General features: G+C 48.1%; 1 protein-coding gene across 1 annotated transcript in view; it reads left to right on the top strand.

The window, feature by feature from the left end:
• The window catches only part of ANKRD13C (ankyrin repeat domain 13C), a 388,883-nt gene that overhangs the window by 356,998 nt on the left and 16,394 nt on the right, over window positions 1–15,491 (top strand). The window contains exon 12 of the mRNA XM_085602287.1: window positions 7,842–7,942. Within this exon, the coding sequence (XP_085458413.1) occupies window positions 7,842–7,942 (101 nt within the window). The remainder of the gene's footprint in view (window positions 1–7,841; window positions 7,943–15,491) is intronic.

Below are 15,491 nucleotides of genomic sequence, written 5' to 3' on the forward strand. Positions count from 1 at the left end.
GTGGCTTTGTAGGAGTTCAGGTATTGTGAATTCCGGGGCATTGGAAAGTGGGCTCATCATCTTGGGGCAGAGAGCAGTGTGTTTGTCAATGAGGTGTTTGACTGTGCACCTAGGGGGACTGAGGAGCATGTCCATATCAGATATGTGTAAGGGAGGATTACGGCCAGTGGAGGAAGCTTTTGAAGAACATGAAATGGTTCCAATTTATCAGCAAGTGAGTGGAGCAAGATATTGAATAGGTCTAAGTAGCTGAGCCAAAGCAGGAGTCTTCCTGATTCTGGCTTTAGCTCAGCCTAAGGTCCCAATTAAAGGACGAGCCTCAACAAAACTGCTCAGTGCCTTCTCATCCCTCTTTATACTGTTTTATTGCAGAAAAATAGACGGGAGCATCCTCAAAATGCAGGTGAGCTTAAGAGCTGGACTGGAGACCAAAATCAGTCCTGGCAAAAACGATCCATCCAGTCCTGCATTGCAGGAGGCTGCAAGGGCCATGGGGGCATTGTTGGGTAGTTTAAGTCGATATTACTCTAATGGTAGCCCTAGTCTGCAGCCTACTGATGAGAGAGTGGCAGGGTGGCTAGTCTAGCCCTGGTCTTCATGCCATTAAAATAAAATGTGTGTATTTGTCCTGAAATTGAATTTATATGGCAGGTCTTTCATGGCTATGCACATTCTTCGACTCTGGTCAAAACCGTACCTCTGGCTTGGGTCTAGCTCACCTCTATGGAATGATGCAGTAAAGTCCTCTGAGTAATTGCTCCCGCCACCCACATACATGCCAATAGACCTAATTCAGACGAGACACTTGTTTTTTTTTTTTTAAGCCCACCTGAGAGTCACTCCTTCAATAAAAGTCAAAGGGGGGAAATACATCGTCTTGATTATTGGTTTTAGAATCGTCCACTTTTATCTTCTAAAATGTTGGCATGTATGCATCCATGATCCCCCAACAGCCTTTTCAGTTACACTTTGTCCCCATGGATGGGGACGGACCTGGTATTACCAGGTCTGTGCAGTTATGCCCGATTCCAAGGACGAAAGTTATCCCTGCTGGAATAGGGAGATTCCGGTCCACCAGTAAACCTGCACCAAATCCTGACACACTCTTAATTAGTGCCGAAGTGTGTGTCAGATCTCGATGGGCCATGGATACACTTGTACCTGGTTTGAAAGGAGGAGGAGGGGAGGCAGATCGAAAGGCATTCTAAGCTGTTTGAAGCAGGGCAGGGAAGTTAGGAGACAGTGAGGGCGGTGGTGTGGTTAATGGAACTTCCATCGTCCTTGTGAGGGCACGTGTAACCTTTGGAGATGAATTTGACCAAGAGCAGAGAGGAGGTCTGGGGTGAGTCGTGTTTTAGTAATGACCGCTCAACCTGAAGGTATTTGAGGGCTGTACCCGAGTACCAGTTACATTATAGATTCATTTTTGTTAGGCACAGGGAGATTGAGTGATTTGCCTAGAATCGGAGGATGGTGAGCGTCCCTTCTGAGACTCTAACCTGGATCCCCAGCTCTAAAGCCGGTAGCTCTGGCCATAGCACCACATAAAGTTGCAAACATCAAACACCAAATGAAAACACACAAAGAATGATAATGCAGGGGGTCGTGGCCAAGATGGCAACGGGAGCGGATGCTGCCTTAAGGAGCTCCGTGCCCGCTCGCATAAAAATCCTACGAGATTCTGCCTATCCGGACTCTACTGCCCCAAATGTGATCCCCATCTGCTTGAGGGGAAGGTGGCAGCCGAGTATCGAGGGGCTCCGACTGTCGAGGGCTGCTTCAGAGGTGGCGACTGACAGCGGCCCGTGTCGGTGCCGTGCGGCTGGTGATGGCGGGCCTCGCTGATGCTGCGCGATCCTGTTTGCAGAGGGGCTCTGCTGTGAAGAGGACGGACTTTGCGGACGACCGGGTACCTCCCTGGCGCTCGTGGACTCCCCATCGTCCCCCACAACCCCCTCTCCTCGCCTGTTTGACTCGAGAGCGACAAGGCGATCGTGCTGGCCACCGGGAGGAGTGGTAGCGGTCCATCACGGTTACAAATCGAGGCCGTGGATTGAGGCCTACCTGCTCTCTCACCCTTCTTCCTCCGTCCTAGAGGGGCCTGCGTATCGACGGGCTGCCTTTGGACTGGGTTGCTGAGTGGGGCCTGGTCTCCTGTTACCCTCTCCTCCCAGGCTCTGGGGGAGAGGGACTTGCTCCGTACGCTAAAGCACTACCTCCTCCATTGGTTGCAGGGATTTCAGAATATCCAGGAGACCATGGACATCTCGAGGTGGCATGAGGGGGGATGTGAGTCTGCGGGAGATCTGTATCGGAATGAGACATTCATGACCTTTAGTGAGGCTCAGGACTGGTTTCAAGTGCCGCCGGGGCATTTTTTACAGTACACTAAAATATGGGGCACTGTGCCCGAGATATGGACCACCTTCCCGGACGAGCCAAAGAAGTCCTGTACGTTGATGACAATGCTGGACCCAGGCTCTAGCAGGGGTCTCCTCTTGCGCATATATACAGCGCTGAAGGAGGATCGAGGGTCTTACCTCGGCACACTCTGAGCGAGGTGGGATGACTTGCCAGTCCCACTGACGGAGTGGAGGAGAGCGTTGGCACAGGTAGCAAATGCAACAAGTAATGCGTTCTAGCAAAAAGACGGATAGCGATCCACTGGATACGTCCTGCCCCCCACCTCTCCCTCCCCCCTCCCCCCCTCCCCCTCCACATGGGACAGATGGAGGGATGATTTACGTAAGTGGGGTGTGGCTGAGGAATGTGGTTTTAAAGTAGTACGAATTGATGAGAATGCAGAGAATGATATTTTGGAATGGCGTAACATGTTGACTGCAGTGTCTGTAGTAATAACGCAAAATGAGGAGGATGCCACACGCAGTTTACCATCCACCCAGCCCACACCGCAACCCGATGCAACAATAATGTAAGTGCCCTCTTGCACCATATTGTATGTGTATTGTAAACTAGCCACAGGTACACTGCCAGATTGACCTTATCAGGAACCAGTAATACTTGCTGGTCGCTGCCAGGGGGAGAGAAGGGACTGGGGTGGGGGAGTTTTGTTCTTCTTGATTATTGTTATTACTATTGTATTATTGTATACATGTTTGAGCACTCGTTCAAAATACACTGCTTTTCGAAGCCATTCGACTCACGGGTAGTGAGGGCGAAGGAAAAAAGGGATGCCATGTCATTATTTTATTGCAATGGCACAATTGTTGAAATGTAGATGTATGTACATAACTGTTACGGATATCCTGGGTGCAGTGCTTAATAAATTTTTTTTTTAAAAGAATGATAATGCAGTCTGGACTATTTTTAAATGGTTTGGAACATATAGAGACAGAGCAGCTGTGTTAAAAATAATACAAAAGATTTTACGCAATCCACTTGGAGTAGCATGCTACCCACGCGGACAAGCGCTTCAGCGCCCACCTAAGGGTAGTAAGCGCTATAGAAATACTACAATACATTAATACCATCTGTTATTTAATCGTTTGCCTCTAGTCCTGCGACAACCCAAAAACATGCAGCAATGGCCAGCAGTTCTCTATGAGAAGTCACACTCCACGTGAGGAAGTGATGCAGAACATGTTGATGGTAGTAAGTGAGTGTTAAGGCTGGGGCGTCTGTGAAGGCTGTGGAGTACAGAAAAGGAGGGGAGAAGCACTTGACTGTTCTGACTGCCGTTTGTTTTGGTTGTGTTGGGAGCAGGTGTGTGAGTAGCGCTGGCGCAGAGGACGGTGCAGATGGCCTGAGAACAGATAACACGAGCACGGTCGACGTTTGTTCAAATGGAGTGAGTTTGCGGGTGCCTCTCCTTTCACCTCCCTCCCCTCAGTAATGGCAGCCTGGCCTCGGTGCAGCTGTCGCTGCCTCGATAAGAGGTAGGGGTGGGCGGAATTTGCGGAATTGCGTTACGCAAATCTCCGCGAAACGGTAAAAAATCTCCGCGAACACGCAGAATTTCCGCAAAGACGCGGAATTGCTTGTTCGCGATACTTTTTTCCTGTTCGCGATCGCTGTTTGCGTGCTCGGGGTGAAATATCTCGCGAACACGCATATTGAGAACGCGAACAAGCAAGAAATTTCGCGAAATCGCGGAACGCAGATTTTTGGGCGATTTCGCGTTCTCCGCGGAACGCGAAATTACCCAAATTCCGCAAATTCCGCGAACGGAACGGAATTTACCGCCCAGGCCTAATAAGAGGTAAGCGCCTGTGTGTTTTGTTTCCCTTGAGACTGGAATGTAAATTCTGGCGCTCCCCCCACACCCCAGAACTCGTATCTCCACAGAGAGCACATTCCAAAACAGTGTGAGGCAGAGACGTCTTCAAGAGCAGCTTCGGGTCCCCCCACAGGAGACTCTGTTGATTGGCAGCCCTTGAAGCAGGGCTCTCTGTCTGCACCAGGCTTGGAAAGAGGGGTGCGTGACTGGCACCGTCACATGGTGGGTAGGGCTAGTTGACAATCTGCCGGCCAGCCAACACCACCTGCTGGTACCGTTACACGTCTATACCAATAATGGTGAAAATTAAACTACAAGTTCCAGGATGCTCTACATCACGGTGGTTTGCAGCAGGAAAAAAACTAGTGGATTGCACTGATGACATCGAACCACGCGATATATAACCCTACTGAAGGGTATGGTCAAATTACACAGGGCACTCACTATCTTTATACAACAGTGACTCACCCCACTCGGCTGAAGTATGAAGTGGGCGGCTGCCTTGATTAGAGATAGTGAGGCCTGCCCTCCTGGTCAAGGGAAACAAAGGAAGTAAACCTGCTCTGAAGAGGGAGGAGGGGCCATCACCCTATACAGTGTGAAGCCAAACAAAATGCTCTCCAAGTTAGATCACCAGAAGAAGAGCTAAGCACGCAAAGGAGGAACTGTTACTGAAATGCAGCAATAACAAAGCTGCATTTCTGATTGACACAGACAACAGCCAATAAGAATTTCTGGGTGTGCCATGTGTCCTAGAATAGGATACAACAGGTCTTGCAGACAGTGCATCAAGGGACTTGGAAAATAACGGTCATTAATGTCGACAGCGAAACATTAGAAAGGGTAGATAGCTTCCCAAACTATGCGCCCCGTCATCCCGGTGCGCCTTTAAGACTAGCCACAGGCGCCGCAAGTGGATGCGCACCAGTCTGGGAACCACTGAAAGAATCTGTTTCTTTAGTGTTACTGTTACTTTGCATTGTAAATTGAACTTTGTGGTGATGCAGACAGTTCAGTTCCAGCTTTTCTTTCCGCTGTACTCACCCCAACGGTGGTTTACAACAGCACATCCAGGCAAAAAGCTGCCTCTCCCACCTGCTCTTGCACTACGGATAACATCATCAAAGAGACAGTCCAGGGCGCAAGGAAAGTAGGCAGTGCTGTCGCTGCAGTGTAGCAGTTGCATCAGGAGGAAAGCCACTGCTAGCATCATTCATAGGCAGTCCACCAAGGTCGGCTTAGTGGCTGTTCCCTGCGTGGATAGGACGGCCTGAGCAGCTGACTTGCAAAGGTAAGACCTAATTCAAGACCTAATTCAACTAAACTGGCTGTCTGTTGAAACAAGGATCCGTTTCAAGATTGCCTGCCTGACACACAAAGCTATTCACTACAACACCCCGTCTACCTGGCAAACAAATTTGAACTATCAGGTTTGAATCGGACCCTAAGAAGCTCGAACACCCTACTGTTGAAACCTCCCAAATTCAAAAAGAAAAGAACCTACAATCGCGCATTCTCTGGTCTTCCACCAAAAATATGGAACGCTCTTCCTCCCAAGATCAGATCAAACCCCCTCTACCTTCTCATTCAAAAAACAAGTCAAATGGTTACTTATGAATGACCATCTACAGCAATAGTCCCAAAGCTATCTTCACTAACTTTTATTACCTGTTGACACTCTTTGATACCTTAATTTTGTCTCTCCATGTGCCCTTTAAGATTTGCTGCTCTTCTGGTGCTTTACATGTCCCACAAGATGGGCTGTTACCTTTGTTCAATGTTGTAATTTGTGTCTTCCACGTGCTCCATAAGACTGGTTGCTTCTCCTCTTACCTCGCATGTCCCACGAGATTTGTTGTTGCTTGTTTTTGTTTAACGTCCTTTGGTGATGTATTAATGCTTTTACCTTCTGCTGTTGCTTTGTACAGCACTCAGATACCCGTACAGGTCATGTTTGCGCTTTATAAAACTTTTCAAATTAAATAAAATTAGCATGCGTGTGGTGAAAGGTGCCTCGCTGTTTCATTAATCCAGAGGAAAGGACCGGCGTGGAAGCCCTTTACGTTGATCGGGCTTGCGGTTACCATGTAAGTGGCGCCTGCATGCTTTAATACTGTAAAAATAAGCGGGTTCATCTCATCCCCTGTTATCAATTTAATTGGACTAGATTTTTAGTACTTTCTGAAGAGTTTTGCACTTGCTCTGCAGTCCCAACGTGAAGAAATCCCAGGAGCGAAATTTCAGAGTTAGAAAACACATTTTATTTTTCTAGTGCTAGAATGGAGTTTCTTGCATCAGTGTAGTGCTTCAACTCAGCATATGTAAGCTGTACGTTATTTGTAGCCACACCTTGAAACCAACTACCTGTAGTTTCTCATAATTAACATAAATGTTTATGCCCGTCGTGATCAGGTGTCCGGCAGAATTTTCGTGCACACGCAGTTGGGGTCGTTCAGATTATCGGAGAGTGAGACTGCGCTCCAAGATGTTAGTCTTGCTCCTCGAAGGTGACACTTGACATATCTTTGTATGCTGTTTCTTATAGGTTTTTTTATAGCACACAATCACATTGCCCTGCTCACACTCAAGAGCGTGCATTGGATCTGCACGAACGAACATATTCTAAGCCAAGAGGCCTGACCTGTTTTTTTGACTGCCTTTTATGTAACCGGTGAAGAGTGGACAATAGTGGTTTGGGATTTCTTTTTGTGTGTCTGCGTTTGTATGGAATTTTGAGTACATCACTGGCATATTGCTTCATCCATGTAATATATATACATAGTTGTCATTTTGCACTGATAATACAGATAAGTATAGGCAAGTTAAAATAAAACATGATCACTTTATCAACATAAAACAAGCTAGAATCATAAAAGCTGTTAGAAGAAAGTTGGAGCTGATAGTTTATTGGCTATTCCAATAATTGTGATGGAATAGTAGCAGTATGCCTTTCCTGCTGCGGCATTGAGAGAGTGCTACTGGTGCTGTAGGCTGATAGAGTGAAGACAAGGCAGCAATTCCAAGTTGATGACCTCCTTCCCTGGACAAATTGATGGGGCTTGAGGGGAGAAGGGGCAGCAGGCACAAGAGAAATACTTCCACATTGGAATGTAGAATGAGGGCTGCAGGCATACTGCGTTAGCTTTAGTGGAGAAGCAGGCCCAGCATCGCGACTACTCTACGTGCACACAATGTGCGCCCTGCGGACATACTGAAAGGAGGCCAAAGGTAAATACCTTGTCTCGGAGATGCTGTAAGAGCACACTCAAAAGCTCATGCTGCAATGTTCCCATATATATTATTGAAAGTTAAAGAATTTTGAAAAAATCTACCTTGTTAATGACAAATGACAGCTTTTCCCCTCCTGTGGACAAACATAAGTTGAAAATGAAGTGTTTCGGGGTCTCTGCACACAGATGAGAATTCTGCATTTAGGACGATTAGTGAAGATGGCTATTATGCAGAACTAGGGTTACAGGTGAGTAGCATTTCCTTTTCTAATCTGTTTTAAAACATTTGTTAGCTCGGTACTTTTTGTGCAAATCTGTCTGAATGCTAGTTTTAGTAATTGTAGAGGTTAAATTGGTGTATTTCTGCTTTTCAGATTATTGAATGTCTTAGAAGTAATTGCGCCTTTCAAGCACTTTAACAAACTTAGAGAATTTGTCCAGATGAAGCTTCCACCGGGATTTCCTGTGAAATTAGGTAACTAAATTAAGATATAAACAACATAAGAATGCCTTGGCTGTTTTTAAGGTTATTGTTATTTATAATACATTGATTGCAGTATAAACCCTTGACTTTCTTCAATTCCATAGTTTTTTGGTATATTATATTAACTTTCCATTGAATCATAGAAAGAATACTTAATTTTGTTATCTACCGGGCTTGGTAAAAACACACAACAACAAAAGTCTGCTGCACAGAATAGAAGGGAGTCTGACATTCCCAAGATTTGTTTCTGGACTTGGGGACAGAAAAGAATCATCATCACTGTGGTGTTTTGCATTGGGCCACAAGCCACTGCAGGGCAACCTATTACAGATAGCCTGTAACAGGTTGGACCGGGAGGGACAAGCCCTAATCAGTGGCTGTCCAGCACCACTTTGAAGGGTCTAGTTTCAGAGCCCCATTCTTATTGGCGGAAGTCTGCTGATTAAGTGATTCTGTTTGACTCTCCTCCATAAATTAGAATAAATCTATGATTAGATCATTCTGACTTTTACTAGGCAACCATTCAGAATACACAGTGGGAGTACATGCCTTCTCCTGGGAATGTTTTCAAACACTTGCGTTCGAGGCATGTGTGATGTAAATACAGATGCTTTGCATTATCCTGCCATCTAGTGTTGGGTCCAGATGTTTGCAAGTTGTTTTTCTTCAAAGAAGATTTTTCCAGTCACGAGGCAAGGTGACTCCTCCTTTCGATGATGGTGCGCTTGGGCATCGACTCCATTGTTAATTTGTTTTTTCCACAATCTGATTCGGAAGTGTATTGATGAGCTCCGATTCGAAACAGTCAATCAGTATCCCTTCGGTTCGCAATTCACTCTACCCTCGTTGGTATAGTTTTGGCCGTGTTACTATCTTCTGCGTGTCAAAGAACTTCTGAAAATTTCATTCTCCATAGAAAACTCTAACCGCGGCCTTCGGGCCTAGCTCCTCTCCTGTTTCCACTCCAAGATCCTGCATCGAGTCTTCCACCGATGGAACGGACGCCATTTCAATTTTGGCCTAGGTGCCATTCCAAATACCTGTGCACAGATCTTCATAAAGTCTGTAACCTTTGTCTCTCCCTAGAACATAAAGAAGAAGACTGTGACACGTGTCGGTTGTTCTGTTCGAAAACACTCTTAGGGACCATCGTGCTCAATGCAGAGACATGCAGCGACAGACTATCGAGGAAACTCCCGATATCTTCGGCAAATATGTTGAACAAAAAGAGATGAAGGAGGCAGAAGAGTCCTTTTCCGTCCACAACTCCGATTCAGAGTTGGAGATCGAGATTGAGTCCCAAGACATTCCAGCTGGACAGCGATCTGTGAGTAACAAAGCCCCTTTGCTCACCAAACTCACTCCGACCAAGCCTAGGGCTATTGGGCCATCAGGCCATGGTAGGCACCTGGATTCTGATTCCAACGCCCCACCTCATGGCTCTGCACCGAAACACAGTCAAGCCTTCCGGTTCAGGCTCACACCGAGAGGACACTCCCTCGATTCCAAAACATTCAGCATCAAAAGATAAAAAAGACAAATCCAGCTTGGCACGGAAAATTTCAGCACCAAAAGACCAAGCTACTTCTATGAAACCACCTGAGCCAATTCTGGGAAAAATGCAGCACAAGCTGGATCCCAAACAGAAGACAATCCATATTAACCCTCAAACTGGACACATTATCACTACACCAGTGATACCACCTCCCAAAAGGAAAATAGACACTGATTATTGAATATCTCTGAAGAAGAAAAAGAACATAGCTTCTAGTCCTATTAACATGCCTCCAACTACTCCACCCTCTTCACCAGTACCGGTCATATCCGCATCAGACCTGTTCAATATTACACCTACAGGGTCTCCTGATATAGATCCAGATATAGCTGATAATGAGCACAATGATGATCACATACCTGACCCATGGGATGACTATAACATAGATCCACCGGGGGACATAGATCCTGATCTATAGCCAGCCAAACCTTCCCCTCCTGATAATACATATCAAGAGCTTATTGCTAGAGCAGCCACTTATCATGTGGTCACTTTACATAAAGACGACCTCGAGGAAGATTTCCTTTTTGAAACTTTAGGGAATACGCACAGAACATTTCAGTCTTTGCCTATGTTGAAGGGTATGATGAGGCATGAAAACAAAGTGTTCGAGGCATATGAGCTGCAGATTGTACACTTAGCATAGGTCGCCATCTGGTGTTGGGCCCGGATGTTTGCAGTTTGTTTTTCTTCTTGGACAGTCTTTGGAAGTCACGAGTTTGGTGACTCCTCCTTCGGTCCGTACTGCGCATGGGCTTCGGCTCCATCCTCAGATTGTTTTTTTCCACCATCGGGCTCGGATGTGATACTTCGTGCTCCGGCTTCGAACTTCTACGGTTCCAGCCTCGACGGAAAATCCTCGATTCTTCGAGTTCCTTCATCATCTTCATCTCTCGAAGCGGCACTTTCTCCATCCCGTACATCGACACCGGCCTTCGGGCCCTCCGCGACTCCGGTCCCGGCCGATGGAAAGGACTCCGTTCAAAAAGTGCCCAAAATGTGGGTCTAAATTTCCCCACACCGACCTCCATCAGGTGTGTAACCTTTGCCTCTCTCCGGAACACGAGGCTAGAGACTGCCCCGCCTGCAAGTCTTTTCGATCGAAGAAGACCATCCGAGATCGAAGAGCTCGACGCACCATGGCGCACTCATCCTCTGCAGCTCCACCGGACATCTTCGGAGACGACGCCGAGGCTTCGGGGCAAACACACACCGCGCAGGAGGAAGACGTCGTCCACGCTTCCGAGGCCGACGACTCCGACGTGGAGGACGTTACACCAGCGCAGCGGGCCGTGAGTACTATGCCCCCTCCCACCCCCGCGCCGAAAACCAAAGAGACTCAGGTTACTCCCTCGCCTGCCGGCCTGGGCAAAACCAAAACCAAAACTTCGATCACCCCACCTTCGGGCCCGTTGTCGAAGCCCCCAAAGTCTCATGGCAGCTCGGGATCGAGCCAGCCGACACCCGGTGCCGAAAAACAGCATCCGGCACCGAAAACTGCAAAATCCAGCTCGACTCCGAAACCACCGGTGCCGAAGCCTGGACACTCGGTGCCGACCAAACACAAATCTGTCGGCACCGACGCTCCGGCGCCGAAACATCATTCGACGCCGAAACACCCGGAGACCTCAAAAAAGCATGGCGCACACAGACCATCGAAACCCCCGGTTCCGAAATCACCGGTGCCGACAGACGACTCGACACCATTGGCTCTGTTTACACCAGACCCTTTACAAAAGACTTTGTCCAAAGATCCAAAGACTGGGCTTTTGACTTTAACTACCAAGAAAAGACGCCTTGATGCTCCGGCTCCTCCACCCAAAAGGAAGGACTCTGCTACTTCTCCCCTCAGAGTGCCCTCCCCACCACCGCCTCCCCTACCCCCTCCACCTCCTCCACCTCCTCCACCCCCTCCACCTCACAGGTCTCCGCCACCTTTACCTCACTACGATCCGGCCCCATCCCCAGATCCGGATGATGGGGATCCGGACAATTACCCGGCGGACGCCCCAATGGATCCCACTCCACCAGGGACCCCAGATCCATGGGAGGATTACAATAACCCTGATATACCCAATGTACCTCAGGACGACCTATACCCATCAAGGCCGTCTCCTCCAGAGGACTCCTTAGGGTTTCATCATTTAGTGCAGAGAGCAGCACACTACCATGGGGTGGACATGCACAGTGAACCAGTAGAAGAAGACTTCCTACTGGATACATTTGATATACATGACAAATCTACTTCCATTTTACCCATGCTTAAGGGTGTCACCAAGCACGCTACAGAGGTGTTCAAAGACCCTGTCAGAGCCAGAGTACTGAACCCTAGAATAGAGAAGAAGTACAAGGCGGCACCCACAGACCCTGCTTACATCAAGGGCCCTGCTCCCCTAGATTCCCTAGTTGTCTCCACAGCTAGAAAGCGGGCTAACTCCCAATCCTCAGGAGATGCCCCACCGCCAGACAAAGAATCTAAACTTCTGGACGCGTCTGGTAAACGCACCGCCTCCCAAGCTGCAAACATGTGGCGCATTGCAAACACACAAGCACTGCTTGCGCGATATGATAGAGCACACTATGACGAACTAGAGGCTCTTATGCAGCACCTTCCAGAAAAATACAAGCACAAGGCTCATGACCTGATACAGGAGGGTAAACTAATTACAAACACCTCTATTAAGTGTGCCCTCGATGCAGCCGACACTGCTTCTAGGGCCATAAATACCAGTGTCCTGCTTCGTCGCCACGCCTGGCTCAGGATCTCAGGGTTCAAGCCTGAAGTCCAGGCATCCATACTCAATCACCCCTTTGACCAGGAAACACTCTTTGGGCCAAAGGTAGACGAAGCGCTCGAAAAGATGAAGAAAGACACAGACACAGCAAAGTCTATGGGGGCACTCCAAACACAAGCCTCCAAACGTTCCTTTCGACGCTCGTCCTTTCGTGGCACAGGCAGAGGCTCCTCCACCGATAACGCCTCTACCTCCTACAAGTCCCCTCCTCAAAATACCTTTTCAAAGGGCAATCAGAGAGGTGGTTACAGGGGTAACAACAATAAGGGCAGGGGCAAAACCAACGACACCCGTTCTGCCACCCCCCCCCGCACAATGACTCCCCTCCGCTCCCCCCAGACCATTCCACTCCGGTCGGGGGCAGACTACAAAACTTTATCCACGTATGGGAGTCCATAACATCGGACAAATGGGTGACCCAAATCATTCGGTCAGGGTACTGTCTAGAGCTAACATCTACCCCACCCAATATCCCACCAAGGCACCGTCCAATGTCTCAAGAACATTCCACACTGCTCAAACAAGAGGTACTCTCACTCCTGCAAAAACACGCTATAGAGCAGGTCCCCGTCAATCAACGAAATCTAGGGGTCTACTCTCTATATTTCTTAATACCAAAGAAAGACGAGACCCTCAGACCCATTCTGGACCTCCGGCCTCTAAATGCCTACATACATTCAGACCATTTTCACATGGTCACTCTACAACAAGTCCTCCCACTCCTCTGCCAGGGAGACTTTCTCACAACCTTGGATCTGAAAGACGCATACTTTCACATTCCAATACACCCCTCTCACAGGAAATACCTCAGGTTCGTGGTGGACGGGCAACATTACCAATTCACGGTTCTCCCCTTCGGGGTCACCACTGCACCACGAGTGTTTACCAAATGCCTAGCAGTAGTAGCAGCACACCTCAGACGTCAACACATTCACGTCTTCCCTTACTTAGACGACTGGCTGATAAAAGCCACGTCCTACCACCAATGTGTGCAACATACAAACAGCACCATCCAACTGCTCCACCAGCTAGGCTTCACGGTGAACTACCAAAAGTCCCACCTCATACCATCTCACACAAAGCAATATCTCGGGGCCACTATAGACACCTCCAAAGGTATTGCCTATCCAAACTCTGCCAGAATCACAAGCATTCAAGCCTTACGCAAAACATTCCTTCCCCAACACTCTCTTCCAGCAAGAGTGTTCATGAAGCTCATAGGAATGATGGCGTCTTGCATATTTATAGTGCCCCATGCAAGACTCCACATGCGTCCACTTCAAGAGTGCCTAGCACAACAGTGGAACCAGGCCCAGGGTCAGCTGACGGATCTGGTGTTGGTGGACGGCCGCACACATCACTCTCTGCAGTGGTGGAACACCACAAACCTTTCCAAAGGGCGGCCGTTCCTGGACCCGGTTCCTCAGGTGATTCTAACAGCGGACGCATCGCTCTCCGGCTGGGGAGCGCACCTCCTACACCTCACAATGCAAGGTCTATGGACGCCACAGCAAAAATCGCTCCACATCAACCATCTGGAGCTCTTGGCGATCTTTCTAGCCCTAAAATCTTTCCAAAAACAAATTTCGGGCAAAGCAGTCCTCATTCGCACAGACAACATGACTGCGATGTATTATATACAAAAACAGGGGGGGGGGGCACTCTCCCCAGCTCTCCCGCTTAGCCCAGAGCATATGGAGATGGGCAATTCCCCAAAACATCTTTCTCCTCGCACAGCACGTTCCAGGAGTACAAAACACCATAGCAGATCTGCTCAGCAGACAAACGCAACAACTACACGAATGGGAACTGCATCCACAAGTTCTTCACCCATTCTTCAAACAGTGGGCGCATCCTCAAATAGACCTCTTCGCCACCCACGAAAACAAAAAATGCCCAAGCTTCGCCGCCAGATACCCACACCCATTGTCCAAGGGCAATGCGATATGGATGAACTGGTCAGGCAGATTTGCATACGCCTTTCCACCTCTCCCACTAATTCCATTAGTGGTCAGGAAGCTACAACAGCACTCCCTCACACTCATTCTGGTAGCTCCAACGTGGGCCAGGCAGCCGTGGTACACCACGCTACTACAACTATCAGTGGTACCACATCAAAAACTGCACCTTTCCCCATGCCTCCTAACCCAGAACCATGGAGAAATCAGGCACCCGGACCCAGCTCAGCTCAACCTGGCGATCTGGCTCCTGAAATCTTAGAATTTGGATATCTTAACCTTCCCCCTGATTGCATGAACATCATCATGGAAGCCAGACGTCCTACCACTAGAGCATGCTATGCCGCAAAGTGGAAAAGATTTGTAATTTACTGCCGTAACAATACAATCAACCCCCTAGATACATCCATACAGCACATCATATGCTATCTGCTCCATCTTCACAGGTGTAACCTGGCATATTCATCCATACGCCTACACCTAGCAGCGATCGCTGCTTATCTACAAAACAGGCAGCATTTATCACTCTTCAGAGTGCCCGCTATTAAAGCCTTCATGGAAGGCCTTAAACGAGTAATTCCTCCCAGGGCACCACCTTCCCCTGTATGGAATCTAAATTTAGTTCTTACACGACTAATGGGTCCGCCCTTCGAACCAATGCACAAATGTGAGCTACAGTTTCTCACCTGGAAAACAGCTTTCCTTGTAGCTATCACTTCCCTTAGAAGGGTTGGTGAAATACAAGCGTTCACCATACAGGAACCCTACATACAAATGCATCACAGCAAGGTCATACTTCGCACAAATCCGAAGTTTCTGCCCAAAGTCATTTCCCCCTTCCACCTCAATCAATCAGTGGAATTACCTGTCTTCTTTTCGCAACCCCAATCTGTTGCAGAAAGGGCCTTACACACACTTGATGTAAAAAGGGCGTTACTATACTACATACAAAGAACGCAACCCTTCAGGAAGACTAAACAATTGTTCGTTTCCTTCTCTCCACCACATAAAGGCAACCCCATTTCAAAATCAGGGATAGCTAGGTGGATTGTAAAATGCATACAAATTTGCTATCAAAAGGCAAAGAGAACATTATCTGTTCCCCCTAAAGCCCACTCTACAAGAAAGTTAGGGGCTTCTATGGCTTTTCTAGGGAATATACCCTTAGATGACATCTGCAAGGCAGCCACATGGTCTACACCGCACACCTTCACAAAACACTACTGTGTAGA

This window comes from Triturus cristatus, chromosome 4_2 (assembly GCF_964204655.1).
Source record: "Triturus cristatus chromosome 4_2, aTriCri1.1, whole genome shotgun sequence".
Taxonomy (NCBI): Eukaryota; Metazoa; Chordata; class Amphibia; order Caudata; family Salamandridae; genus Triturus; species Triturus cristatus.